At 35.7% G+C, this 24,954-nt stretch overlaps 16 protein-coding genes across 16 annotated transcripts; 11 read left to right on the forward strand and 5 right to left on the reverse strand.

The window, feature by feature from the left end:
• Nucleotides 1–205: 205 nt before the first annotated feature.
• On the reverse strand, nt 206–2,268 carry C9374_009644 (uncharacterized protein; the record flags this gene model as incomplete). The annotated part of the gene is made up of 4 exons (XM_044699854.1): nt 206–837; nt 885–1,517; nt 1,566–1,607; nt 1,665–2,268. The coding sequence occupies 4 exons, from the start codon at nt 2,266–2,268 to the stop codon at nt 206–208; spliced, it is 1,911 nt and encodes a 636-aa protein (XP_044554961.1).
• A 165-nt stretch (nt 2,269–2,433) lies between these two features.
• On the forward strand, nt 2,434–5,099 carry C9374_009645 (uncharacterized protein; the record flags this gene model as incomplete). The annotated part of the gene is made up of 4 exons (XM_044699855.1): nt 2,434–2,673; nt 2,725–3,353; nt 3,411–3,750; nt 3,834–5,099. The coding sequence occupies 4 exons, from the start codon at nt 2,434–2,436 to the stop codon at nt 5,097–5,099; spliced, it is 2,475 nt and encodes an 824-aa protein (XP_044554962.1).
• A 13-nt stretch (nt 5,100–5,112) lies between these two features.
• C9374_009646 (uncharacterized protein) lies at nt 5,113–6,779 on the reverse strand (the record flags this gene model as incomplete). The annotated part of the gene is made up of 3 exons (XM_044699856.1): nt 5,113–5,756; nt 5,871–6,482; nt 6,587–6,779. The coding sequence occupies 3 exons, from the start codon at nt 6,777–6,779 to the stop codon at nt 5,113–5,115; spliced, it is 1,449 nt and encodes a 482-aa protein (XP_044554963.1).
• An 81-nt stretch (nt 6,780–6,860) lies between these two features.
• Nucleotides 6,861–7,598, forward strand: C9374_009647 (uncharacterized protein; the record flags this gene model as incomplete). Its single annotated transcript, XM_044699857.1, has 1 exon — nt 6,861–7,598. The coding sequence occupies one exon, from the start codon at nt 6,861–6,863 to the stop codon at nt 7,596–7,598; it is 738 nt and encodes a 245-aa protein (XP_044554964.1).
• Nucleotides 7,599–7,638: 40 nt separating this feature from the next.
• On the reverse strand, nt 7,639–8,876 carry C9374_009648 (uncharacterized protein; the record flags this gene model as incomplete). The annotated part of the gene is made up of 4 exons (XM_044699858.1): nt 7,639–7,791; nt 7,858–8,290; nt 8,390–8,761; nt 8,809–8,876. 4 exons carry the CDS (start codon nt 8,874–8,876, stop codon nt 7,639–7,641), a joined length of 1,026 nt encoding a protein of 341 aa, XP_044554965.1.
• A 137-nt stretch (nt 8,877–9,013) lies between these two features.
• On the forward strand, nt 9,014–10,800 carry C9374_009649 (uncharacterized protein; the record flags this gene model as incomplete). Its single annotated transcript, XM_044699859.1, has 2 exons — nt 9,014–10,375; nt 10,543–10,800. 2 exons carry the CDS (start codon nt 9,014–9,016, stop codon nt 10,798–10,800), a joined length of 1,620 nt encoding a protein of 539 aa, XP_044554966.1.
• A 390-nt stretch (nt 10,801–11,190) lies between these two features.
• Nucleotides 11,191–11,889, forward strand: C9374_009650 (uncharacterized protein; the record flags this gene model as incomplete). Its single annotated transcript, XM_044699861.1, has 2 exons — nt 11,191–11,398; nt 11,468–11,889. 2 exons carry the CDS (start codon nt 11,191–11,193, stop codon nt 11,887–11,889), a joined length of 630 nt encoding a protein of 209 aa, XP_044554967.1.
• Nucleotides 11,890–11,973: 84 nt separating this feature from the next.
• C9374_009651 (uncharacterized protein) lies at nt 11,974–12,326 on the forward strand (the record flags this gene model as incomplete). The annotated part of the gene is made up of 2 exons (XM_044699862.1): nt 11,974–12,009; nt 12,084–12,326. The coding sequence occupies 2 exons, from the start codon at nt 11,974–11,976 to the stop codon at nt 12,324–12,326; spliced, it is 279 nt and encodes a 92-aa protein (XP_044554968.1).
• Nucleotides 12,327–12,483: 157 nt separating this feature from the next.
• On the forward strand, nt 12,484–12,900 carry C9374_009652 (uncharacterized protein; the record flags this gene model as incomplete). Its single annotated transcript, XM_044699863.1, has 1 exon — nt 12,484–12,900. The coding sequence occupies one exon, from the start codon at nt 12,484–12,486 to the stop codon at nt 12,898–12,900; it is 417 nt and encodes a 138-aa protein (XP_044554969.1).
• Nucleotides 12,901–13,154: 254 nt separating this feature from the next.
• Nucleotides 13,155–14,922, forward strand: C9374_009653 (uncharacterized protein; the record flags this gene model as incomplete). The annotated part of the gene is made up of 2 exons (XM_044699864.1): nt 13,155–13,365; nt 13,547–14,922. 2 exons carry the CDS (start codon nt 13,155–13,157, stop codon nt 14,920–14,922), a joined length of 1,587 nt encoding a protein of 528 aa, XP_044554970.1.
• Nucleotides 14,923–15,050: 128 nt separating this feature from the next.
• On the forward strand, nt 15,051–18,574 carry C9374_009654 (uncharacterized protein; the record flags this gene model as incomplete). The annotated part of the gene is made up of 7 exons (XM_044699865.1): nt 15,051–15,137; nt 15,252–15,483; nt 15,559–15,732; nt 15,782–15,894; nt 15,941–16,472; nt 16,538–17,628; nt 17,672–18,574. 7 exons carry the CDS (start codon nt 15,051–15,053, stop codon nt 18,572–18,574), a joined length of 3,132 nt encoding a protein of 1,043 aa, XP_044554971.1.
• A 1-nt stretch (nt 18,575) lies between these two features.
• On the reverse strand, nt 18,576–20,280 carry C9374_009655 (uncharacterized protein; the record flags this gene model as incomplete). The annotated part of the gene is made up of 3 exons (XM_044699866.1): nt 18,576–19,703; nt 19,751–19,905; nt 19,968–20,280. 3 exons carry the CDS (start codon nt 20,278–20,280, stop codon nt 18,576–18,578), a joined length of 1,596 nt encoding a protein of 531 aa, XP_044554972.1.
• Nucleotides 20,281–20,525: 245 nt separating this feature from the next.
• Nucleotides 20,526–21,429, forward strand: C9374_009656 (uncharacterized protein; the record flags this gene model as incomplete). Its single annotated transcript, XM_044699867.1, has 2 exons — nt 20,526–20,805; nt 20,975–21,429. 2 exons carry the CDS (start codon nt 20,526–20,528, stop codon nt 21,427–21,429), a joined length of 735 nt encoding a protein of 244 aa, XP_044554973.1.
• An 828-nt stretch (nt 21,430–22,257) lies between these two features.
• C9374_009657 (uncharacterized protein) lies at nt 22,258–23,004 on the forward strand (the record flags this gene model as incomplete). The annotated part of the gene is made up of 1 exon (XM_044699868.1): nt 22,258–23,004. One exon carries the CDS (start codon nt 22,258–22,260, stop codon nt 23,002–23,004), a length of 747 nt encoding a protein of 248 aa, XP_044554974.1.
• Nucleotides 23,005–23,006: 2 nt separating this feature from the next.
• C9374_009658 (uncharacterized protein) lies at nt 23,007–23,414 on the reverse strand (the record flags this gene model as incomplete). The annotated part of the gene is made up of 1 exon (XM_044699869.1): nt 23,007–23,414. The coding sequence occupies one exon, from the start codon at nt 23,412–23,414 to the stop codon at nt 23,007–23,009; it is 408 nt and encodes a 135-aa protein (XP_044554975.1).
• Nucleotides 23,415–23,765: 351 nt separating this feature from the next.
• C9374_009659 (uncharacterized protein) lies at nt 23,766–24,899 on the forward strand (the record flags this gene model as incomplete). The annotated part of the gene is made up of 1 exon (XM_044699870.1): nt 23,766–24,899. One exon carries the CDS (start codon nt 23,766–23,768, stop codon nt 24,897–24,899), a length of 1,134 nt encoding a protein of 377 aa, XP_044554976.1.
• Nucleotides 24,900–24,954: the final 55 nt, after the last annotated feature.

Raw genomic sequence — 24,954 nt, forward strand, 5'->3', positions numbered from 1 at the left:
TTGGGAATGGTTTGGCAAACAAACGAAAGGTTCAAGCGTGTATACAATGTAATACTTTTCACGTGTAGAGAGATTGTCATCACACGTTTAATCAAGTACCAAGTAAAACACTTGCACAAAACAAATAAAGAGAAAAAGCTTGAAAAGATAATGATGCATCCATACCTGCCCTATCCATGGATTAAACTTGCGTTGGGTGAGGTATTTAATGATGATTGCCAACACAATCCACTAAAATGGTAATTATCGTCATCTTAATAATACTTACTCCTAATGATATCATCATGTCGATCATATAGTATATGCCAATATCTAAGGTCAGTGTTTGAAACACCCAAACATAAATAATCAAAACAGCCGAGCTACTTAGATCCATAAAAACACCACTATAAAATCGTTTTGAACAATTCTCAAAATTTCTTTCATAAAACTTGTTTTGATTCATAAATTCTGATATTGAAATAATCTCATGTCTAAGAGCTCTGTTTATGAGTCGTTTCACTCCAGTGTCTATCCAATATATCAAATGAGATACTGGTTTCAATAGTTTTAACATTGTGATTGCTCGTAAAAGAATTGAGGTTACTTGAAAACCAACAAATTGACGCCATCCCAATAAAGGAAAAAAGCGTTTCAGTCCATACACTGTCACAGAACGTGACAAGAAATCAATAAATGAATATGTTTTTGTTTGTCTTTCTGTTAATCGAATCAATACAGATGACACTATTCGATTGATAATAAGAGGAAGAAATGATATTGCATCAAAGGGCTCTCCGAATGAATATCTCACAATACTTTCAGCGTATTCATTGAGGCATAACTGCAGTAGGAATACTGGCAGAGTTATTTCTTTCGTTTTCATTGTCACAGTGATCACTTACTATAGAGCGCAATATTGATCTGAATATTTGTCCACATTTTCATATTTCGTTCCTCCCTGAGAATATTTCGTTGTGTTTTTGTTCGTAAATCTTTTCGATCTTCTTCATCAAGTACATTCTCATCAATATCGTCACTGTGGTTACTATTAACACTGATGGTATCCATTGACTGTGTGGAAGTATGTTGCTCTTCTTCAGTTCTTTTTTCATCATTTGGATAAAGCTCTGGAGGCGAAGTGTTGTTTTGAATATGAGGTGTTTCTAATTCAATTTCAACAAATGATGAGGAAATATGAGGAATCTCTTCAAGTGAGGAGTGAATGGTAGAATTTTCTTTCGAACAAATGTTGTGGTGAGAATCTGAAATATTGGAATGAGAATCTTCATTGAAATGCTCTTGTTCTATTGGGATTGTCATGGTTGTCATTACATTGGACTGTATGCTCAGACTCGATTGAGTCTCTCCATTGTGAACAGTGGAGTGGATTGGCGGTGGATTCATTGTTTGTGGTATTATTGCAGAGTGTTGAGAGGTATCGTCAATGCTTGGAGGTGTTGGTGATATCGATGTTCTAGGAGTCCATATTCGAAACATCCAATACACCCAACTCAAAAGTAAAGTATTTACAAGTACTTTATGTGTGTGAAAGGATCAAGCAAAACCAACTAATAACGACTTACTTGACACACTTGAAGACAATCCTCCAAAAGATCCAAACAGTCCTAAAGAAGAAGTAAAGGAAATTTTTCAAATTATTGAATGATAAGTGGAGAACTTACCAGCAAAAAAAAGATTCAACAATGGTAATAATGGAAGAACAAGTAAATAGGCAATGTTTGGAGGGTGATAACCATAAAATAGAGGATAATAAATAGAAAATAGAAAGAAGGTGTACAGAATAGATAGCTCTCCCAATTTCACAAAATATAAAAAGAATATGTCTAGTGGATCAAATTTCGATGTAAAAGCCTTTGTCCATAGTAACACACAGAGAGGAAAAAAAGTCAAACATATCATGGAAAGAATTAATCTTTTTGCAATCGTGGATTTTCGTTGATGTCCATAATTTAAGGTGGAAGGAACGATGACTAAATGATCGTCTTTTTCTATTAATTTCTGTTCTGCATGCTGATTAACGGATTGATGAACACTTGATGAAGGTGATAATAAGGATGCACACGATGTTGGTGATACCATGGAAGGTAGAGGAAGTGATTCTTGTTGTGTTTTTGAAGAAGTGTCGTTTTGATGAGGTTGATTCGTCTCTGTTGATAATTCCTTATTACCATTGGTTATGGTTGGGGGATCTGTACAATGGTCATTCATGATAGGTTCAAAAGTCATCATGACGGACTCTTCTTGTTCGGTAGTGGAGCCTTGCATTGAATGATTTGAGGAATTGATGAATTTTTTTCATCGACCCTTGTTCTTGGATGGCGCCATTTTTTTACAAACAAAATGTCTCGAAAAATGGATGAAAGCCTTGATTCCATGCTGAAAGGAAAGAGTACGTATATATCACTATGATCTGAAAACAATAAAAACAACATGAACGGAAAAGAATTAAATTTTAATGACTTTGAGGATACTTTGGGGATTGGGAATCGAATTATAGTGGATAACCTTGATGATTCGTGGAATCCTGGAAAAGACTCGGAGTTGGATCCGAGAGAAATATATATGAATCATTGTTCAAAACTCGGGATTGATCCAACTTTTGAATTTATTTTCGCTTTGAACGATAGAAATATCAAATCATGTATATTATCGAATAGGAAAAAGCTATTGGTATGTAATGATGGTATATTATTTCTGTGGTTACTGATCATTTGGTTTTAGACTGACAAGGACATGGTTTGTATAGCAACAGCCTTAACAACCAACAAACATATCACGGAATTAGATATTAGCGACAACAACATCACAGAAGAGAGTTCAGTATGTTTGGGTGACATGTTGAAAAGAAATACTGTACTACAAAAAGTGGTTTGTGGAAACAACAAATTAGGAGATGAAGGAATTTCATACTTATTTCAATGTATTGGAGGAAATCCGTTCTCAACAATTATACATTTGGACGTTAGAGGAAACAAAATAATTAATAGCTTGTCAAGTCTGAGTTCAGTGTTCACCACCAATAGAATTCATACTTTAAACTTACAAAATAATTTGATTGATGAATCAGGTGCATCTCTGTTAGCATCCTCACTTTTAAATAACTCATCTTTGAAAGTGCTCAATTTACAACATAATAGAATAGGTGATAAGGGTGCAACCCATTTCGGTAAAATGTTAGCCTCCAACTTTAGTCTTCAAGAGTTAGATGTTGGATCCAATAGAATTGGTATTGAGGGTGTTTCATCGTTAGTGACGGGACTGAAAAATAACAAGTCACTGTTAAAGCTGAATCTTAGATCTAACAATATTGGAGATCCTGGTGCTTATATGTTTGCAAAATCTTTATCTTTGTAAGTAGAATATCGATGTACCGTGTAATCATTAGAAACTTTGCAAAATATCATTAGAAACACCAATGCTCTTGAAGAACTCTATTTAGGATTCAATGGTGTCAGCGTGGATGGTGCTATTGCACTGGCTAACATGTTAAAATCTAACAATAGACTGAAAAAGTTTGATATTCAAGGAATCATGTTAGATTTAAGTGCAATGAAGATTATTTCTGAATCTCTTAAAGAAAATAGCTCACTCTTAAAATTGTATTTGGATATAGACAGTGATTCCACTAAATTAGCTCCTCAGGTGGCCAAAACCATTTCTGAAGCTTTACAGTCCAACAATACTCTTCAAGATTTGATTATTGGAGGAGATATGGATTTTGAAGAAGCCTTTAATCCAAGATCAAGTGTAAGTTTCAAGATTTCAATCCATGTAACATGTGGGTATATATGATCGTTCTATTTTGAACTATGATAATTGTGTATGAACAGATTCCTCACTCTTCACCTGCCCAACTCTCTCCAAGACGAATCAAAGACAATCACATGACTCAAAGTATGGTCACAAAAACTGAAATTCATTCTTCAGTTGAGAGCTCACCTCGGATGCATTATGGTCACAACTCTAAAAGTTTTAAGGGAATGTTTGATGACGTGTTAGAGGATGGAGATATTTCTGATTTCGAGAGCGAAACTGATCATGTTAAAATGCCTCAACGATCTCCAGCAAAGAGGAATGAACATAATTCGCATGCTCACGAATTTGATTCGATGAAATATCAAAAGCTCAATGAAGATCGATTTGAAAGATTAGAACAGTTGGTATTTTCAATTCAGAAAGAAACGAGAGACAGTTTGAGCAAATTAAGTGCACAAGTACGAGATGAGATTGATGGAGTTCGATCCTTTGCTCTCAACATTGTCGATTCATCCCTAAAATCATACCACAAAAACTTTGAATCCATTCTAGAACAGTATGGAACACGTTTGAATCACTCACCTCTTACTCACCTCAACAATGTGAGCGTCAATAGTAGTGGAATTTCCGACAAAATGGTCGTTATGAATGTGAGCAGCAATACTGCGGCAAGAGAATCATCTGCATTTTTGGAGCAACTGAAGGCAGAGCTGGAGACCAAGATTGAAAATGTATTAAGAGACATGGAAGAAAGATTGAATGGTAGAATTTCTGATGTTGATTACAGATTCAATCAAAGTATTGCTACACTTCACAAGAGCGTGGATGATAAACTTGAAAGACAACAAAAAGTCATTGGAAGAATGACAGAAGAGCAAAGATGGATCGAAGAGGAAGGAATCAAATTGCGTGTGGAGCATGAAGCAAAAGTTGAAAATATGATCAAGACTCTTAAAACAGAGCTGGAACAAATGGTTGAGGAAACTAAAAATCAAAACAAGGAAACAAAATCAGGGCTGTATGAGCGAACAAGCTCTTTGGAGAAGAGGATCGAAGAATTGCAAAGAAAGGTTAATGAAGATGTAACAAAACTGGGCTCCCAAAGTCAAGCAAAAGATACCAGGTCCACCAAATTAACATTGAGCCCTACAAGCTCCAGTGGCAAGAGAGACTCTCCAAAAACATCCTCTTCTGACTCGGCTTCTGCTCAAATCAATCTAATACAGGCTCTCTTGTCCAAAAGCAAGGAAGTATTGGATCGACAAAATATACAACCCAACAAAACCATTGGTGACTCGAGGCATGGTCGACCTTCTACACCTGCAGAAAGAGAATATTAAAGTTGATGAATGATTATTCCTTTTTATTGAGTTTGGATTTTAAATTTTCAAAGAAACCCTTCTTCTCTCCTTGATCAGACTGATCACTTGATGAAGAATGATCTGTTGGAGCATTCACCTTTCCTGTTCGGTCTGTTTCTAATTGTGCAAACTGTTCAAATAATTCTCGTTGTTCACCCGTTAAATTTCTTGGTATTTGAATATTGAGATACACATTCAAATTACCAGCTGAGAATTTGTTCTTTGGTTTGACGCCTTTTCCTTTCAATACTACTCTGTCTCCATGTTGAGATCCTGACGGGATGTGAACAGTAACTTTTTCATCAGTGATGGTATTAATGTCGACTGATCCTCCCAATACAGCCTGGGAGAGTGAAATATTTGTTTTTGTTTCCAAATCATCACCTTTTCTCGTAAAGTTACGATCAGGTTCAACAAACACTTCTAAAAACATGTCACCGGGTGGGCCTCCTCGTTGTCCGGCAGCACCTCGTCCAGGCAATCTTAATGTAGTTCCAGTGTCAACACCAGAAGGTATTGTCACTTCCACTGTTTTCATTTCTGATGTATATCCCTCGCCTTTACATGATGGACAATCTTCATGAAGTTTGCCACTACCACCACAAGCCTCACATGTTGATCGCATTATGAAAAATCCTGTTAGAATTTCGTTAGAATATATGGATGTTGAATGCATTCATGGTTAGAGTTCAATTAGCAATAATCATCATTGAGATTAGTATATCATCCAAAAAGAAATTAAAAACATACCCTGTTGCATCGTCATTGTACCTGTTCCATTACAATGTGTACATGTCTTTGGTTTTGTTCCAGCCTTAACTCCAGTAGCACCACACGATGTACATTCGACTGCCTTATTAATTCTCAACTCCTTTTTAGTTCCAGTCACAGCCTCTTTCAATGAAATTCGAATCGATTTACGAACATCAGCACCTTGTCTAGGTCCTCTTGGTGCTGCACCTCTACCACCCATTCCGCCAAATGGATCTCCACCAAATGCACTTGAAAAATCTCCACCAAATGGACCACCACGACCGAAAAATTGATTGAAAATCTCTTCAGCCTGTTCTCTTGACATTCCTCCACCAAATCCACCACCAAAAGGTCCTCCATCCGCACCCGCAAAGTCTGCTTGTTCTGTAGATCCAGTCATGTCATACATTTTACGTTTTTCATCATCCACCAGGATTTGATAAGCTCCATTCAATTCTGCAAATTTTTCTTTGGCATCGGGAGCCTTATTAATATCGGGATGGAATTTTTTAGCCATTTCTTTGAATTTCTTTTTAATTTCTTCTTTAGTAGCAGTTTTAGGGACTCCGAGAATTTTATAGGGATCTTTTTCTTTTGCTTGGAAAGAGGCTGTTCATCCAAGAAGGATCATTCGAAACATAAAGAGTTGTTTCATACAAAAATATTAGAAAAGTAATGGAGTTATTCTCAGTCTTTTGGCTGAGTGAACTTACTAGTATGAAAATAACAAGTTGAACATGACGGAGTAATAAAATTAAAGAATGGATTGCTCTCTGATGAAGAATTCCTGTTGAAAATAAAACCCGATGGGCAGATGAGATGCACAGAAGAGTTTGTAAGAGTCGAACTGCTTCTTGTTGCTGTTTGCCGAATGATAGAGTGGGCCAATTTGATTGACTTTTTCATTTTTTTATGTTCGGAAATTGATTTGGCTCGGAAAGTCTCACACTAGGAGTTGTGCTGTTCAATAAATTGTTGAACTAAAAAATGCCAAAGAAGCAACAACTCTCCAAGAAGAACAAAAAGCTCCCCACCATAACGACACGTGATTCCGATGATAACGATGGAGCAGAAATCCATCAAGATATTCCAACTAATAATAACCATACAAAAACTCACAAACATGTCGTTGATCATGTGAGTGCCAATTCGGAGACCACTGACAAATCATCAAAAACTATTGAAAATATCGAAGAATTAAAAAAGAGAAAAAGACTCTCAGAGGATAAGAATGAAGAAACTAACGAATTGAAAAAAGTCAAATTCGAAGAGTCTGAAGAAGACGAGGACAACCATAGTGATGAAAATGATGATGAAGCGATCATTGAAGCATCACAACATGAACCACCACAAAATAGACAACCGGGACTCACTGATGAAGATACCAAAAAGGAATTATCTAAAATTATTACTGAAATTTTGAATAGACAAGTTACAAGAGACAAATCTCCTCATTTAACAACTGAATTACCTTTATTAATTAATTCAAAGGCAAAAACTTATCAACGATTCATGGAGTTCATGCAAGAAGAAAGACAACAAAAATCAACTGAAAAGCAAAGGAGGAAGTTATTGTCAAGAAATTATCAACCACCATTGTTGTCAGATTGGGAAAAGGAAAAATCTCTTTCAAATGTTGCCACACAAGGTATTGTTAAATTATTGAATGCTGTACTTCAAAAAAAGAGAGAATCCATTGCAACGATGACCAATAATGGTGTGTAATTGGTGATGACGATGATTTTTTGTCCATTTCATTCATCATTTAATCATTAAACTCATAATCACTTATATTTGGAACAAAGTTTTTGATAATAAGCTTGGCCTTTTCTCTTTCCCTGTCTATGGATTGAACGGATTGCAGAATGAATTGTTTCTTTTGCTCCATTTGTTGTTTGTGTTGAGAAATCTCGGTGGTCTGGAATAAGTTGAATCAAACACAGCACAATGAAAAACGTATTGAGGATTTGTACACGCTACATACCACACGATTTTGTTCGTCAATTGCTTTTTTCAATTCCTCTAAATTCTTCATCTTTTCCTCAATTTCCTGGACAAGAGCTTGGTGTTCATTGTTAAACCTTTGTAAATGAGATTCTGCAATAGAAAGATGAGTGGTTAAATGACCCACCTCTTGTTCAATTTCGCTTAAAGAATCAATGAGTATTTTTTTTCTGGTTTTTGCTTTAGCGTATTGAGAAAGATACTTTTCAACTTCTTGACGATGCTCAGAGGGTGTTCTATTAAGGACCATTTTAAATATTTCCAAAACTGAGGGATCCACAATATGGGCACTTTGTTTTTCAATAAACGTTTGCATTTCTTGTTTTTTCTTTTCTTTTTGAGCTTTCAAATCATTGTAAGAGCTAATCACTTGTTTTAATGCAAAATTGACAGCAAGAGAATTGATTCTTGATCTAAGCGATGGAAACAAGTTGTTATTACCATGTTCATTGTGTAGCGTGGAAGTACGCAAACAGAATATGAGTCTTTGTTAACTAATGATTGAGACCTACCTGCAAGTTGGACACTTTTGAGTCGTTAATAATTGTAAACAATTTCGACAAAAACAATGACCACATGGTACAATCATCATTGGTTCATGTTCCTTGTCTAACATTAATTCAAAACAAATTGCACACTTGTGATTTTCCATTTCGTTTGCTAAGAAATTTTCATCATCCTCATCGTGGTTTTGATATTTCAGAGCATGACTAATTTTCATTTCCTCCTTCATAGATTGTTCTACGGTATCTGTTAGAATTCCGACTAGAGATGTTGGAATTGATGTTTGTTGAGAGGAGTTACATGTAACGTGTGTGGTCGGTTGTATTAAGTTTTCCTCAATTCTCTTTCGTAATTGCTCCTTTGCTTTTTCCTCTAACCATCTTGATTGAACATTGGCATACTTTCATATGTTCACCCTCATCCTTACCTCTTCTTCTTTTCATCAATTTCTTCTCGAGTCATGGCCACCTTGGTGCGTGGTTGAAATGATGACATTTTTTTGTAAACACAATAGGCGGGCAGTTTTAATAGATATTATATTGAATACTATTGCCGATCCTATTTTAATAAAACATGATGATGTACTGCCAGTATCGCCAAATTCTTGAAGGCAGACACGAGATTGCAAAAAAATGAAAAAGCATTTTTCTTTGATGGTTCTGTTATTATTGGTGATGAGTGTTGCCTCTGCCCTCCTCACAACAACTACTCTGGCAGCAACACAACAAGATACAACCATTGATGCTTTCAGGCTTATCCAATATGATAAAGGGACCCAACCATTTGGTTGTCGTATAACTGGATTGAATTCTCCGATTACCACCCCAAAGCTAGGAGCCTCGTCTGCTCTTTCCGCTGCTCGAAATGTCATCATGATAAAAATTGAAGAATTGTTATCATCGAACAAGACAAGTATTCAAACTATTTTAAATAGAGAAGATGTGAGCGGAGTGTTGATTGTACTTCCACCCAATGATGAAATTTCTACAAATTCAATTGACCAATTCAAAACCATTGAAAAACAATTTTTAATCTCTACATTTGATAAGCCAATTTATTTCATTTTCCAGAATGAAAAAACTGCTGAAATGTTAAGCTATTTTGAACATTTGAATGAATTTTCACTGTTGAGTGAGTCCTATCAAGCAGTTGTTTCGGAAGGAGAAGCAAAGCCAATTGACCAAACACCTGTTGTTAATCTCTTCTCTACATTACATGGCAAGCCAAGCGAAAAGTCTCAAACGATTGGAATTGTTGCTCATTATGACTCTATTAGTTCAATTCCAGGTTTAGTAACAACTTTCAGTGCTGATGGTAGTGGAATGATTGGCTTGTTGGAAATTTCAAGATTATTCCAAAAACTCTATTCAACACCATCGACAAAAGCCTCTCATAATTTATTATTTATTTTAACTGGTGGAAGTAGATTGGGTTATGCTGGTACCAAACACTGGATCAAACAAACAGATCCGAGATTGGTAAATCAATTAGACTTTGTTTTGTGTTTAGATAGTCTCACTTCACATGTTGACAATGATTCCTTCAAGTTATTTATGCACATTTCTGAAAAGACCAATGACAAGAATGTGATTAATTTGTACAAACATTTTGTGCAGACTGCAAAACAATTACAGATTGATCTTCAATTTATTGAAAAGAAGATTGATAGAGAATTAGTTTGGGAACATGAAGTTTTCGCCAAGAAGGGAATTGTGTCTGCAACAATTTCTACACAATCTGTGCCATCTTCGTCAATGTTGACAAGAACCAATTCATTAGATATTTCTAAAGTAGATATTGACCAATTGAGAAAATCTATCAAATTAATTGCTGAATCATTGGCTCGTCATCTCTATGATATTGATCATCATATTAGATTTTTTGAAGATGAAAATGATAAATTTATCAGAGCGTTCATTAAGAATATGGAAAGTACCTCAAGATTTACACCAATCCTTTCGAAAGAGAGCGATTTAGTCAAAGCACTTAAATTGGTATGTAGTGTTGGTGAAATTTGTTGGTGAAATGAATATTATTACAAATACTATTGGATATTATTATTACCATGAATATGAATACTGAATGGTATTCAATGATGAATTGTTGATGATCGTACGGTTATAATTCATGGAATTTCTTCCACCCAAATATTGTTGAGTAGACTCTTCAACAATTTTCAACCAATGACCAAGTGGTTCAAACACAAGATTTCCTGTTGAGTAATTCTGCGTACAAATTCTATACGAATACCAAAGTTAAATTATCTCTTCTCAAAGTAACACCCATTGCATTTGATTTGATACTCATTTCTTCAGTAATTATTTATTTATTATTCTTACACGTGGTACTTGTGGGACCCAAGCAAGTGGTGAATAACATTGCTTCATTATTTGAAAAGCAAGAAAGAAAACGAAAGTAGTATTCAAAAGTAAACATTTCATTGTAGAACTTTTTGTGTTGGACCTAAGGGTATGATGCTCTACGATTGAACCTCACCACAGGTCATTGAAAATTGTACAACCTCAGGTCGCACTAACGAGAACTTTGTTCTTTCGTTGCTGCTGATTGTACGTGCTCATGTACACCTCGTACACAATTCGTACACGCTTCGTACATAGAGAGAGTGGTGATGGATGCATCGGAGGTGTTTCAGAGATGGTCAATGAGTCGCAACATCATGACGGGGCTTTTCGGAATAAAAAGAAAGTAGATGTTGCTGAATGGAGAAATCAAAAAAAATACCTCAACACCCACATCTTGATCCTTGAAAAACTTGAAAATGATCTATTGGCTCCGAACACTGTACTTGATGTTTTTAGCATTCTTTTTCGAAGAATATTATGAAAAGAACTCAAAACCTTATGATGAGGATCATGTGTATGAAATTCGTGTGCTGCCTTATGATTTGGATATGAACTTTCACTTAAATAACGCCCAGTACTTTAGTTTTATGGAACATGCACGATTTGATATGATTTTACAGCACGGAAATGTTTTCAATCGGTGCAGAAAAGCAGGTACGTTCATTTGCTTAGTTCAATCTATTCACACCTCAATACACGAATACTCGGATTTTTTGTGAACAGGCTTTGGATGGGTGGTTGCTGGTGTTAGCTTTCAATTTAGACGCTCTGCTAAATTGTTTGAAAAGGTAAAAATTGTCACACGAGTAGCATGTGCAGATGAAAAGTGGTTATATGTTGAGCAAAATCTCTATGTTAAGGATAAGTTCATTGGAAGAGGAATTGTGAGAATGTGCACTGTAGATAAAAAGGGAGCAGTACCAACTAAACGATATTTTGAAGAGATTCTAGGAGTAGATTGGAACAGCGCGGACGCAAAGTATAGAATGACAAGAGAGGACTACAGAAAATACATGACAGCTCTTAATGACAGCATGGATGGTAATACATCTTCGGACAAAAAAGATTCTTTGGTTGATGATGTCATGCCACGAGTGAGTAGTTTCGTATTCCATGATGAAACTCTCAAAGAGAAACAAAATTAACGCCTTAGGCAATTAAAAAGCTTTTTGTGAAGCAACCGCGAGTCAGTTCTTTGGGCCACCTTCAAAAAAAAAACACTCTCAAAAATGCACCGCAAACAAAAGATGATGACCCAGCCAATTGTAAGTAATGATTTTTGAAAAAACCTGGTATGGATGATCAATGATATCGGAACATGTCAATATTGTTCGAATAGACTCAAGTATTTGAGTACTTGAAGCAGGGTTGCAGAATTCAAGTTTGGCTGTACGAAAATACGGATTTACGGATAGAAGGAAATATTCTTGGTTTTGATGAATATATGAATGTTGTACTAGATGATACAGATGAAGTTTATGTTAAAAAATCACAACGAAAACGAGTTGGAAGAATATTATTAAAAGGAGACAATATTTCTCTCATTAGAGACATCACCAACGTCAATGTAGAACATCAATAGAACTAAGTGTATAGGAGTGATCTTAATAAATAATAATTTTTGATAATTTAAATATCACAAATGCGCATTGCTTTTGATTCTTTTCTAAATGATGATCTCCATAGTTTGAGCATGTCAGCTTTGTTTTAAGGCATCAAGAAAAACAGAATAAACAAAAATGAATGGCAACTCGAGCAGCAATACACAGCAACCTTCGGCTGCACACTTGATGACTCAATACGACTATGCCAATGGATCTAATCCTGATGTACTTCAAAGAATTGATGCCGGAGCAGGTAGATTTAGATATTCCCTGTACTATTTTGCTAAAAGACCTCTTGCAGCTCTGGGCTTTTACAGCTGTGCTGGATCATTCTTTGCTATGGTCGCTAGTCTGATAACAGGACAAAATGCTCGTACTGTAAAGTTTTGGAGTACAAGTTTTATATTATCTGCCGGTCTTGGATTGTTATCAATTCAATACTATGCAAGCAATCCTCCAACATACAAAAATTATGGTGATGAAGCCTTACAAAAAGGAGTCAAAAAGTATACCGAAATTATGAAGAAGAAGCCAAAATGGGAACAAAATTAAATTATGGTCATAATTGAGAAGATTGTGATAATCAACTTTTTGACAAGTGAACATGATTGTGTTTTGGATTGTATCGGATCAGCCAGTGCTGATACTATGATTGAAATTGGAAATTATTAGCGTTTAATTCAACAACGTATTATAATAAACCTGTTGTTAATATCTAATCTAGAGCAAATCACACTTTAATTATGAATTCCGTGCAATCAAAATGATGATAGAAGAAAAAATCAACAAAAAATACCTACGACAACATGATCCCTGCACAAGACCCAAACCAACCTCATGACCAACAGCAGCATGATCCTAATCAAATGGCTCAAATGAGCGAAATGAACGAAAAGCTGCAAGAACTGTCCGAAAAAGAAACAGAAGAATTAGTGAAGAGCTTCCAAGATCACTTTAATGACTGCACAAAGGCTTGTAAAAAGCCGAACATTTTGGTAGCAGGTATTACTGGTGCTGGTATGTTTCAAAAATTGAAAACCCTATTCTCAACCGAATTTTGAAATATGATTTTATTACCATAATATTGTTTTTAACAAAAACTTAATTTATATTACCATATTACCAAACATGATTTTCGAAATACACTTACATTAATTACCACTACATCAATACTATTTCAATGATTTTCTTTGTAAAGGTAAAAGTAGCTTGGTCAATGCCGTTTTCGGAGAGGAATTGGCAAGAGCAGGTGCCGGTATGCCTGTCACTCAACACTTCCAAAAATATGAACCAAACGATAAACCAGTTGTGATCTATGATTCTAAAGGTTTGGAATGGAATAGTCATGAAGAGTTTATTAAAGAAACTGGAAAATTCTTTATGGAACTGAGACAATCACCAGATGTCGCCAATCACATTCACGTTGTTTGGTATGTGGTCAATACAGCTCGTGGTAGATTTGAGAATTTCGAAGCAGAAGTTGTTAGAGAAGTCTTTGCTCCAACTCCTGTTATTTTTGTGCTGAATAAGAGTGACTTGGCTGATTCTCTTCAACTGAAGGCAATTAAGAAAGTGATTGAAGATGAGAAATTGGAACATAATAAGGGTATTCACGTTTGTATTTCAAAGAGAGAAAATTGGACTCAATCTTGGTGTCCAGATTGTCTGAGTGATGATGTCTTTTATGATGAAGAAACAAAACAGTTAGAATGCAGTGATTGTGGGTTTAACTGTATTCTTAAAGAAAGTTATGGTATGAAAAAACTCATCAACCATACATGTGAATTATTACCAGAGTTGGCAAGAGATGCTTTCATGTATTCACAAATTGCTTCAATGGCTGAAAAAGATAGAAGAGCTAAAGAAATTGTGATTGAATATACCAAAGAAATTACAATTGATGCTAAAGGTACATTTATCAAAAAGATTGCCGAAATGTGTGCCAAGTTATTTGTGATTTGGGGATGGCCACTCACTGGTGATACTTTCAAAAATGGCCTTTCGGATATGCAACGTGAATACATGTCTCAACTGAACTTTAAGGAAAGATATGCTGCCGTGGCTGTAGATAAATTATTTGGATCTCGACTTTCAAAGGCATTCAGTGGTGTGATTGGACTCACCATGAATCGAGGAATGAAAAAACTGAACCAACAACTCATTGAAAAGTGTGCTAAAGGAGAACTCAAAGACATGAAAATGGATGATTTCATCAAGGAATCTGATCTCACTGAAGACTTTATCAAATTCTTCTTTGAAACAGCCATTACTCAAGGAGTTGAAACCGCTCTCGACAAGTTATGGGATTTGTCAAGCGAAGAACTTGTACAACTCATGAGTCAAATGGATTTTCAACACACTGGTTTGTTTGGACACGTGAATTTCGAAGAAGCAGCAAACATGGAACAAATTGAACAACTCATGCAAAATGTTGAAGATGTCTCCATCTCAGAAGTGGATGTTGAACTCAAAGAGGAGGACGAAGAAAAGGCTCCTTTGGTCCAACAGTCATCAGACTCGTCTTCTGAACAGAACAAGAAGAGTGATGAAGAGGAACAACCACCTGTGGATTAATCACTCGCCACCATCACTTTTATTCCATCCGTGTGTATGTGTTGAGAGAGATCGAGAGGATGGATTTGACTCTGAAATAAACCTCGGCTCTCATTCGTTTGACGCCTCACTCTCTTAACTTGCAAAAAATGTCCTCCTCCAACAACAAGGCTCAAGCGCATCTGACCTCAGCAGATTTCCATTACGATGCTCATCCCATCTTGTTTTATGTTAAGGTAGGTAGTAGTGGATGATCATTCCTCAATGGTTGAACGTTTTATCATTGACCAATATACATGATCATGTCCGTATCGTTCCTTATTACCATGCACGATATTTATTCATCCAAGATGAATTTTGATTTTGAAGGCCAGAGAGAAAGAGAGCTTACACTTCATCAAGGTGATGTGGTTGGAGTTACCAAAGACAATGTTCAAGGTTGGAGCGTTGGAAAGTTTAATCACAAGATCGGACTATTCCCGACAGCATTTGCATCACCCATACAAGACGGTGTTGATGATGCCGCCTCCATTTTAACCAGAGTTTGGAGAGGATACAAATTTAGAAAAGGTCTCGAAAGAAGTAAGTATTGAGGATGATCAGAGCTCATAACTCTGTATTATATAATTTTACGGTTGAAAATTTACACATGAACAGAAAACAGAGTTAGAGAAATTATTTGTATTATTAATGAATTGATAGAAACTGAAAAGAATTATTTGTACTTTTTAGACGTTCTTGATACCTTGTATATTCAAGTGTTTGAAAGTAGACTAGAAGCAAAGAGGCCACTCATTTCTCAAGAAGAAATTAAAAAAGTATTCGGAAATGGTAAGTACAAACGAAAGGGTATTCTAGATTCTGAAAATCAATGATTCAGTTCGGCAAATTAGAAATTTAACCAAAATACTGTTGAATGAGGTTCAAAAACAAAAGAATGAGAATAGAAATAGTGGAAATATTCCTAAAATTCTAGATGTATTTGTAAAACATGTAGGTTGTTCAATGATATCATTCGATGGGTCTAATACTTTCAAAGCTGCCTTTTCTAAACTTTTATAGCGACTATGTGAAGGGCTATGATTTGGCTGTTGAAATAGTAAATGAGATTTGTAAAAAGAATAAGGAATTTGACAAAATTCTTAAACAAAGTAGAGATGATCCCCAATCAAAAGGTCTTGGACTTCGTGATTTATTACCAAAACCCATGCAGCGTATTTTTGGATACAAGAATTTATTTGATCGTCTTGTGAAAATTACCCCTTCTGATTCTGTAATTTATTTAAAAGTGAGATCGTTGGCAGAGAATATGGAAAAAATTGTGTCTAAAATTAATGAAAGTAAGAGACACTACGAAACTTCTCAAAAAGTTGCATCGCAATTTAGTGGTCTACTAAAGTCATGGAGAAAGTTTATGAAAGAGGGAAGAATTAAAATACAGCACCAAAATGAAAAGGGAGATGAATGGGCTGACTGTTATTTGGCATCGGACATTTTTGCGTTTACCACAAGCGGAAAGAAGGACATTGTGATCTTGCCATTAATATTTTCAGCTGTACTAGATAATTTTGGTAAGTAAGGTAGTAAGATGTTATATTAATCCCTAATTATTGAATACTTATGATATTCATCAAAGGCGAGCACTCCATAATACTTTCTACATTGAAAGAACCTTCCATTACTCTCAAGTTCGCAGATCACAATGAAAAGATGGAATGGCTCAATCTCACCAAAAAAAACATCGAAGAAGAAATTAATATCAACAAGAAGAAATTTGGTTTAGAACAAGACCCTACAGAGGAAGCCGGTCATTGGATTCAAAGTATTCAAAAAATAGAAGAACAAAACAATACCATTATCGACTTGTTGAAAGAGTTTACAGTTCATAAATCTTCTCTCTCTCAATACGACTCTTCCATTCAAAGATATAAAGATGAAATACGTAATTTGATCCAAAACATTCAGAGCATTCAAGAAGAAAGAAAAAAATTAGATTCGACATTAGATGAATCCAAACAAATTCAACAACTTGTTGCGGATCAAGAGCACCTATTTGAAAATGTAGAAAAGCAACTTGATATGATCAAGTCTCTCTGTACGGACGATAGTACTTTTAAAAAGCTATTTGGTGATTCTTATTTAAAACTCCAACATGAGAAGAGAAACTTTGAACAGGTGAGAAATCAAAGACTCACAATGGACCCAGAACAACAAAATTATTTAACTTCAAATACCATTTTGGATGCCAAGACACAGGAAACCATTGAGGAGTTAAAGAGAGAGTTTGGTGATGAGTTTACACTTATTCATAAAGTGATTCAGCAATTGGATTTCCAAGAAATTAATTACGAAATGGTGTATCAGAAACAAGAATATGAAAACAGAAACAAATATTTAGAAGAGAAAAACAAAGGATTGGAGGAAGCTAATCAAAGGTTGAATAAGAAGGTATCGAAGCTCTATGAAAAGATCAACCAGTTAGAATCTCAAATAACTAATACGTTACAAAAGAATGATTTTTCTATGATGGTCAATGAGGCTTTTACACTTTTAGATGAGAAACACACTTCATTGCAAAGCGCCTTAGAACGAGAATCAAGCCAATTCAGGATGCAAGCAGAGATAGATAACATGCGTGTCAATTTTGAAACAGAAATTTCTCGAAAGGAAAGAGAAATTATTGAGCTCAAAGAAACAATACAAGAATTGAAAAAAAAGGACAAAACTGTAAGTAATGATTATTAGACACTGATTTCAAACAGCGTAATAGATCGACTCCTCTCAACTTCTTAACACGAGAGAGGATATACCAGAGGAAGATATTCATTATTTGAAGTCTCAAAACAACAACCTTAAATCTGAGATTCAATCGCTACTCAACACTCTTCATCAAACTCGTCAAGAAAAAAAAGAAGACAGGCAAAAGATGTTGGCACAGCTAGACGAAATTAACAAGTTCAACAAGGCTCAAATTCAGTACTACATGAGCAGTAACAAAAATCTCATTTCTACTATGGCCTCATCTCAAAATACAATGGTTGAGATGCAAAATGAAATTGTGGATTTGTACAAAAAGGTAGAGAATTATTTTTTGTCAGTCTCTGAACAAGATCAGATAATTGACAATTTGCGACAGCAAGTGGAAAGGTACAAGCAAGAAAGTATGAAGTTGCAATTCTCACTTGCTCATTCCATTACAAAAGAAATGAAATGGAAAAAACAGCTTGACGAAGAAAAGCAACACCAAATGAAGCTTGAACAACTCAGGAAGAGAAGATCTCAAAGAATCGTACCTCAACGATTTTCTATTAATGATTTTTCATCACCTGCATTTGCAGCGGCTGTCATGTCTGAACATTTACAAAACACAGAAGCCCAAGTTGAAGATACTCAGCGATGTTCTAGTTCAACCCAGTCTCCCACTACTACTCTCCCACAACAGCAAGTCCCTCCGCCAAGACCAGTGACCATGGCCTTTGAAAACACAGATTTGATCGTGTCTGAAGATATTGAGGAGTATGTTGACCTAGGAGATGTTCCAAGAAAGAAGAGTTTTGGGAATGAGGAGAAACGAAAAACCATAAGTTTCTTTAATCCTATTTTTACTCCCAACAGCAAACAAGATATTAACATTATTGATGAGATGAGGCAAAAATTCAATAAGAGAAAGTAAATTACTTGAAAATCAGTTTCTTGACCTTCTTGGACTGTACTTTTTCGGTGTTGGAAGATCTCTTCGGTGTTGCTTCATCTTTGCGAGCATGTGGAAAACCTGTTGTCGATGCTAAGGTGTCTTTAGATTGCCATTTTGGTTTTCTGTCCATATCTGAGCTTCTTTTCTGAACTAAAGCAGTCGCTATTGATTTGTACACAAAGTTAATCTTGTTGCTGTTAAAGGATAAAGGGTTAAACTCCTCGATTAGTTCTAGGTCTGATAGCTCCTTCGAAATATTGGAACTAGGTAAATGAGGAGATAATCTTGATAAAAAGACTGGAGGGATAACCTCGTCTGAGGTTGAAACTTGTCGAACAACGAGACACTTCATTTCAACATCTGCAACAATAAGAAAATGGTATTTAACGCAGCTATCTTTGATACTTGTAGCTCTCAATGAAGTCTCGGAGGTGCATAGAAGGCCTTCATTGGTGTCAACAAGATGACGACATAAGTAATAGATTTCTGATTCATTCTTCTCAACCATCGATAGGTCAATGTCAATAGAGGGGATCAATAAAAATGTTTCACCAAATAGAAGCTCATAGGGCATGGAACACAACTTTACCCTGGATAGCACACACATCTCGATGTTTGTATGCAAGGTAAGGCATTTCTCATCGTAGCCAGAGGTGTAAAGCACTTCTCTGGATCCGTTCCCTATGCGAAGAACGGGAATTGTGTCTGAAAAATCAATGATTTTCAATGTTGAACTACAAACAAATCCTTTCTGTAGCTGTGTGTATAATACGTTAGAGTTGACCTTTTCTTCGTGGCATTGGCATATACGATCGGAAACAAACAGCTCGAAATCATTTAGAGTGATGGATGGAATAAGTGACATCTTCAATGGTTCAGAATTTTTTGAAACAAATAAGGACATCTCCCTTCCGTGGGGTTTAAACATGTGTTTAGTTGAGAGAAATAATTCTCTTGCCAAACACAATGGGTCATTAAATACAGTTGTGCATCTTGTATTTGGAAACTTTTCAACGAGCTCAATGAACCCTGTGTCCATACAAACATCAACGTCAAAATCATACACGACCTTAATCACATGCAAATCAACGTTATCCCCGTACAATTCCTTTGAAAGACGTCTGTGTAAGTGTTTCAAAGTTAGTTTCTACTTACTCCCAATGTTTGGTTAAGTTCTGAAGAGACACCGTCCAATTTTTCAGTAGTAAAGTACACAATTTGAGAAGAAATTATATTTTCTTTCATACTACTGTTCATCATGGTGCTCAAATGTTTTAGGGTACTCTCCATCGTAGAGATACCAATTTTATCTTGCATTTCCAATGAAACCATTCCATGAACAAGATAACCAATCTATATTCGCATTGCTTACCTTGTTTGATGTGTTTGAATTGATTCATGTAATGCTTCAAAGCAGTATTTAAAAGAGGTAATGAGAGGACATCTTGAGAAAGAACTACTTGTGGATTCGAGCCGCTGGATGTTCCATAAACTGACAGTAACAATTTTTCTTGAGGAAGGCTAAGACTTTGACCTGAATTTAAAAACAAGATGGATTTCAAAGCCCATTCCTTAATGGCTTGATTAATATTGATGATGATGTCATGAAAATAAGAAGGCTCAATCTCAATATTGGAAGGCCATGTACCGTCCATCACAATGACTACCTGATGGTAATTGACCATGTTTTGTTTTTTTTTTTTGTAATGCATCCTTAGTGTGGTGTTCCCGTTGCTGGTTAGGCTTCCTGCTGGTCTATAATACTAGTTCCTCGTTGAAAACGAAAAGAAATTGGAATTGTGCTAAAACTCGTTCCTGCTTCTAATTTTCAATTAATGAAAAAAGCAAATTGAAAACGATAAGGGTTATTATACATACGTTGGCATCACCCATCAAATAGAAACAACATCAACGTTCCAAAAAGAAAAAAATGAGGAAAACATCATCATCCCCTTCGCAATTGGTGGTCCTGCTAGGAGTATTTTTTGTTTTGTTGTGTATCTATTTCCCTTTCGTACGATCAGCAACGAAGGTCGATTGTACAAAGACTTGTGCTCCCGGTGTTGATCCGCTCACTGGAGTTCAATCTTCTTGTAAAAAGAATCAGGCTACCAAAGTTGTCATTGAGTTGAGTAATAGTAATGAAACAAGTACTTTTTATCCATTTTGTGTTTTAGTTGATGAGTTGGCTGAAATTATTCTCAACGGATGTATGTTTTAATATATTTCTATTCATATCCGATGATGCTGATGATGTAAACCTATTTCATAATGGATGATTATTAAATATTGATGTATTTTGATGTTGACGGAATAATACATACAATCAATTTTGGACTACATTATCCTGTTCATGATTACGTAACAATACACAATTAGCGAGTATCTTCATGAACGTGAGTGAGAACAGTACAGTAACTGTGTGGGTTGGAAACACCAAGTCTGAATCTGTTTATTTCAGAAGCCTAAAGTCAATTTCAGGAAGAGATTCTTTCACTCTCTATTATACAATTGCTGTTACATTAGATGGAGGACTCGTAAATCAAACCTCTATCCTCAATAGACAACCAATTGAATTTATTGATAACTGTGACGCTGCTAAGGAACAATGCTCTGTTGATATTTCGTTGCCATGTGTTCGTCAAAGACAATGTGGGCAGTACTTTGACCAAGCAAGTAACACAGACGTAAAAATTTTCGTTTCATGGACAGGAACTGACAACACAGGAACGCCTTTGAGAAGTTATGGATTGTTACCAAGCAATTTCCGTTTCTTGGCATTTGAAAATTACTTTAGCTCTTTCAAGAATTTGCTCACACCAAAAGAGAATTAAAGTTTCTATGATCAATATTTTCACATTTCACCATGGATCGTTGTGAATAATTTCACTTTGATTTTGGGTGTGCATCTTACAACCCAATCACTGCAAAAAATGTTCCAATCACCATCGTCGGGAAGGCCTTCGCGGCAAACAACAAGTAACTCCACAGCTGGCTGGTCAAGGTGGCTTTCCTCCGAAACATTCTTTCTCATTTTGGGTAGCATTGCATATTGGATATTTTCAGTGTTTTTTACCAATATTTACAACAACAACAATACCACAACAAGTGTGTCATCATCATCCCAACTCTCACAACAACAACCAGATTCATTTCTTCAATTTCTCAAACAGTTTGCACAGAAAGGTGGAATTCGCCACATGTTTCCAGGCGATGATTCAAGAGATTCAAGCATTCAATTCGAATTAATATCACAGGTTCATTGCACAACAAGTGTCGGAAAACCAATTAGTGTCACAGTTAGAAACACACCAACAGATCGTAGACGCATGAGAATGTTTGGAGGTTTTTAAATTTCTATATCATCATGACCACGATCTCGGTTTCCAAAAAGGGCCTAATAATGGATCTATTATGCAATTTCTGTGTGTGTGTTAAGAACTTGTCGTCTTTTCCATGGATGAATATTGTTCAATGGTTTTAATCCAAAGAAAGATTGTTTCATTAGCCTTTGAAATTTTCATATTGTTCAATGGTTTAATCCAAAGAAAGATTCGAAATATTTGATGAATGGTTGAATGATTTAAAAAACGAGAATTGTTCCACAACAACCACACGTTTCAAAAAATTAAAGCAACAATAATTTATTTGCTCACAAAAAAATGTCATCACGAATTGAATACCTCTCTCCCGAGGGTTTGCGAGTGGACGGAAGACGTCCTCATGAAATTAGAAATATAAAATTTAAATTAAACTTATTCAGTAGGGCAGATGGTTCTGCATATTATGAACAAGGAAATACTCGAGTATTAGCAGCTGTTTATGGTCCGAGAGAAGTCAAGAATAAATCACAAATGAAAAACGATAGAGCCATCATAAATTGTGAATATAGTATGGCAACATTTAGTACAGGAGAAAGAAAAAGACAATTTAAAAGAGATAGAAGATCTACTGAGATATCTGTTGTAATTAGACAAACATTTGAATCTGTCATTTTGACACATTTATATCCCAGAACTCAAATTGATATTTTCATGCAAGTGCTGCAAGCCGATGGTGGTACTAGATGTGCTTGCATTAATGCAGCAACTCTTGCATTATTAGATGCAGGTATTCCAATGAAAGATTTTGTAGTATCGTGTGCAGCTGGTTTTATTGAGGGATCTCCACTCACTGATTTGAATTATATTGAAGATTGTGCTGATGGACCTGATGTTCCAATTGCACTTCTTCCAAAGCAGGATAAGGTAACATTATTGCAGATGGATTCAAAATTATCATTGGATCAATTTGAAAAGGTATTGGAGCATGCGATTGATGGATGCAAACAAATTCACAAAGTCATTGATGAACAATTGAAAAAGCATACATATTCTCTGGTCAATAAAAGAGGCTTATTTTCTGCCTAAAATTATTTGCGTTTTTTTGGTCTTGGAGATGATCTGGTTGTTGTTTTCTTGCCACTACCTTCATCATCCCTTGTTTCAAATTCGTCAATAATATCTTTCGGTAAAACAAAATCTTCCGAACTTTCTTCGTCCACACAATGACGATGAGTTTCAAGTATTTGATAATTATACAACTCGTTCAGCCGATTTTCAATTTGTTCAATCGGAATTTCAACTTGGGCTTCTTCTTTCAATGCTACATGAATATTCAATACTGAAAAAGGTTTTACAAAATCGATAGGAATCACTTGTTCCATAGACTCTAGCATGACTATTTCTACGTTAGGGTCTTTACACCAGTCAGAATTCGATTTTTCACTTTTGGATTTACTTGCTCTTCGTTTGATTCGATTCGATGATGATTTGGTCATTTTTTAACGAATAACGATCGAGTTAAAAAAATGGGTGAAAACCAAGCCATACACCGAACAAAGCTCCAACAACACGAACTTTTGATAGAAGAGCTTGCTGAAGAAAACAAACGTCTAAAGCAAGAACTCGCAAACATCTCAAAGCTCCTTTCGGAGTCACTGAACGCTATTTTATATAAACCGCAACCGTTAACGACCGTTACAGAAGAAAACGCGCCAATTAATAGTTGCCAAATGTCAAAATCATTAAGCAGACAAAAAAATTTTTCACAAACAACTCCTACTAAGGACACACAGATTCGCTCTCAATCCAAAGGCAGCACTTCTATTCAAAAAAATCCGGCAACCAAAATGATTAACAATACACCAAATACTACTACAAAGGAAAACACCATCTACATCATTAGCAAAACAGACATCTCTTCTGACGACACTATGGAGATCATGGGTAAAATTAGAGATTCAGCAATGACTCAGATTCCCAAAGTTCCAAGAACCAAACCAAACGTGATGATTGTCACCACTCACGCTCATGAGTACGAAGAAACCTTAAACTCTCTCTATAAGTATGGAATTAGTACTGGAACCTTTATCGCATCACCAAGTACAATGCCTCAAGGAGAAACATTCTCTAAAATTGAATGCAAAAGCCCAAACAAAGCCTATATTCAAGAGAAAATTGGAATGCTTATCCAGATTTTGAAGTCCCAAAAAGTCAAGAATATTTACACCAATCTCTATGTCAGCAATGACACATTTACTCTCATTGTTGGTCATACAGATAGTAATGTGATTACTACTATTGTCAACAAGAGCAAGGGAGTATTTGTTGAAATCCCCAAACCTTTCATTACAAGAAGCAGTGAGGAATTTCATAAAAGTGGTATATGTTGTTTCCCAGAACAAACATCACCCAATGACATTAAGGAAGCAATCAAGAAATCTCTTGAAATCTCTCAAGTAGACTTTGACGAGAACAAACTCAACATTACAAAACTTAAATCAAATTACTCCTCCGGTGGTTATTATTACAAAGCCATCTATATTTGCAACGACCAAGAGGACTTGAAGAAACTATGTAACCAATTGATCACCATGAAGACCAATACCACTCCTTCAGCAGCCAGTTATCTAATCATCAAAAGATTCAAACCATTAGCAGAACAGAACAACTCTTCAACTCCTATCAAACATTCTCAAGGAAATAATCAAGAACTTGGATCTGCCAAATACGTAGAAAACAAACTTGAACAACACGATCAAAAACTGCATGATATGAAAACTTCTATGGAATCAATTCAGAAAGACATGATTGAAGTGAAACAAATTCTATCTAAACTACCAGAGTTAATTCAACAAACAGTATCCTTATACGTATCAAAAGAAAACGATAAAAGAAAATCAACAAATCTCTCTCCAAGAGACGGTGCTGGGAAGAAAGCAAAAAGAACCGTAGAGGTTGATATGTTTGATGATGAATTCTAACACGTTAACAATTGCCACCTGTAATCCCAACGGAGTTATTCGAACAGGAAAAGAG

The sequence above is a fragment of the Naegleria lovaniensis genome, assembly GCF_003324165.1.
Source record: "Naegleria lovaniensis strain ATCC 30569 chromosome Unknown tig003, whole genome shotgun sequence".
Classification (NCBI taxonomy): Eukaryota; Heterolobosea; class Eutetramitea; order Acrasida; family Naegleriidae; genus Naegleria; species Naegleria lovaniensis.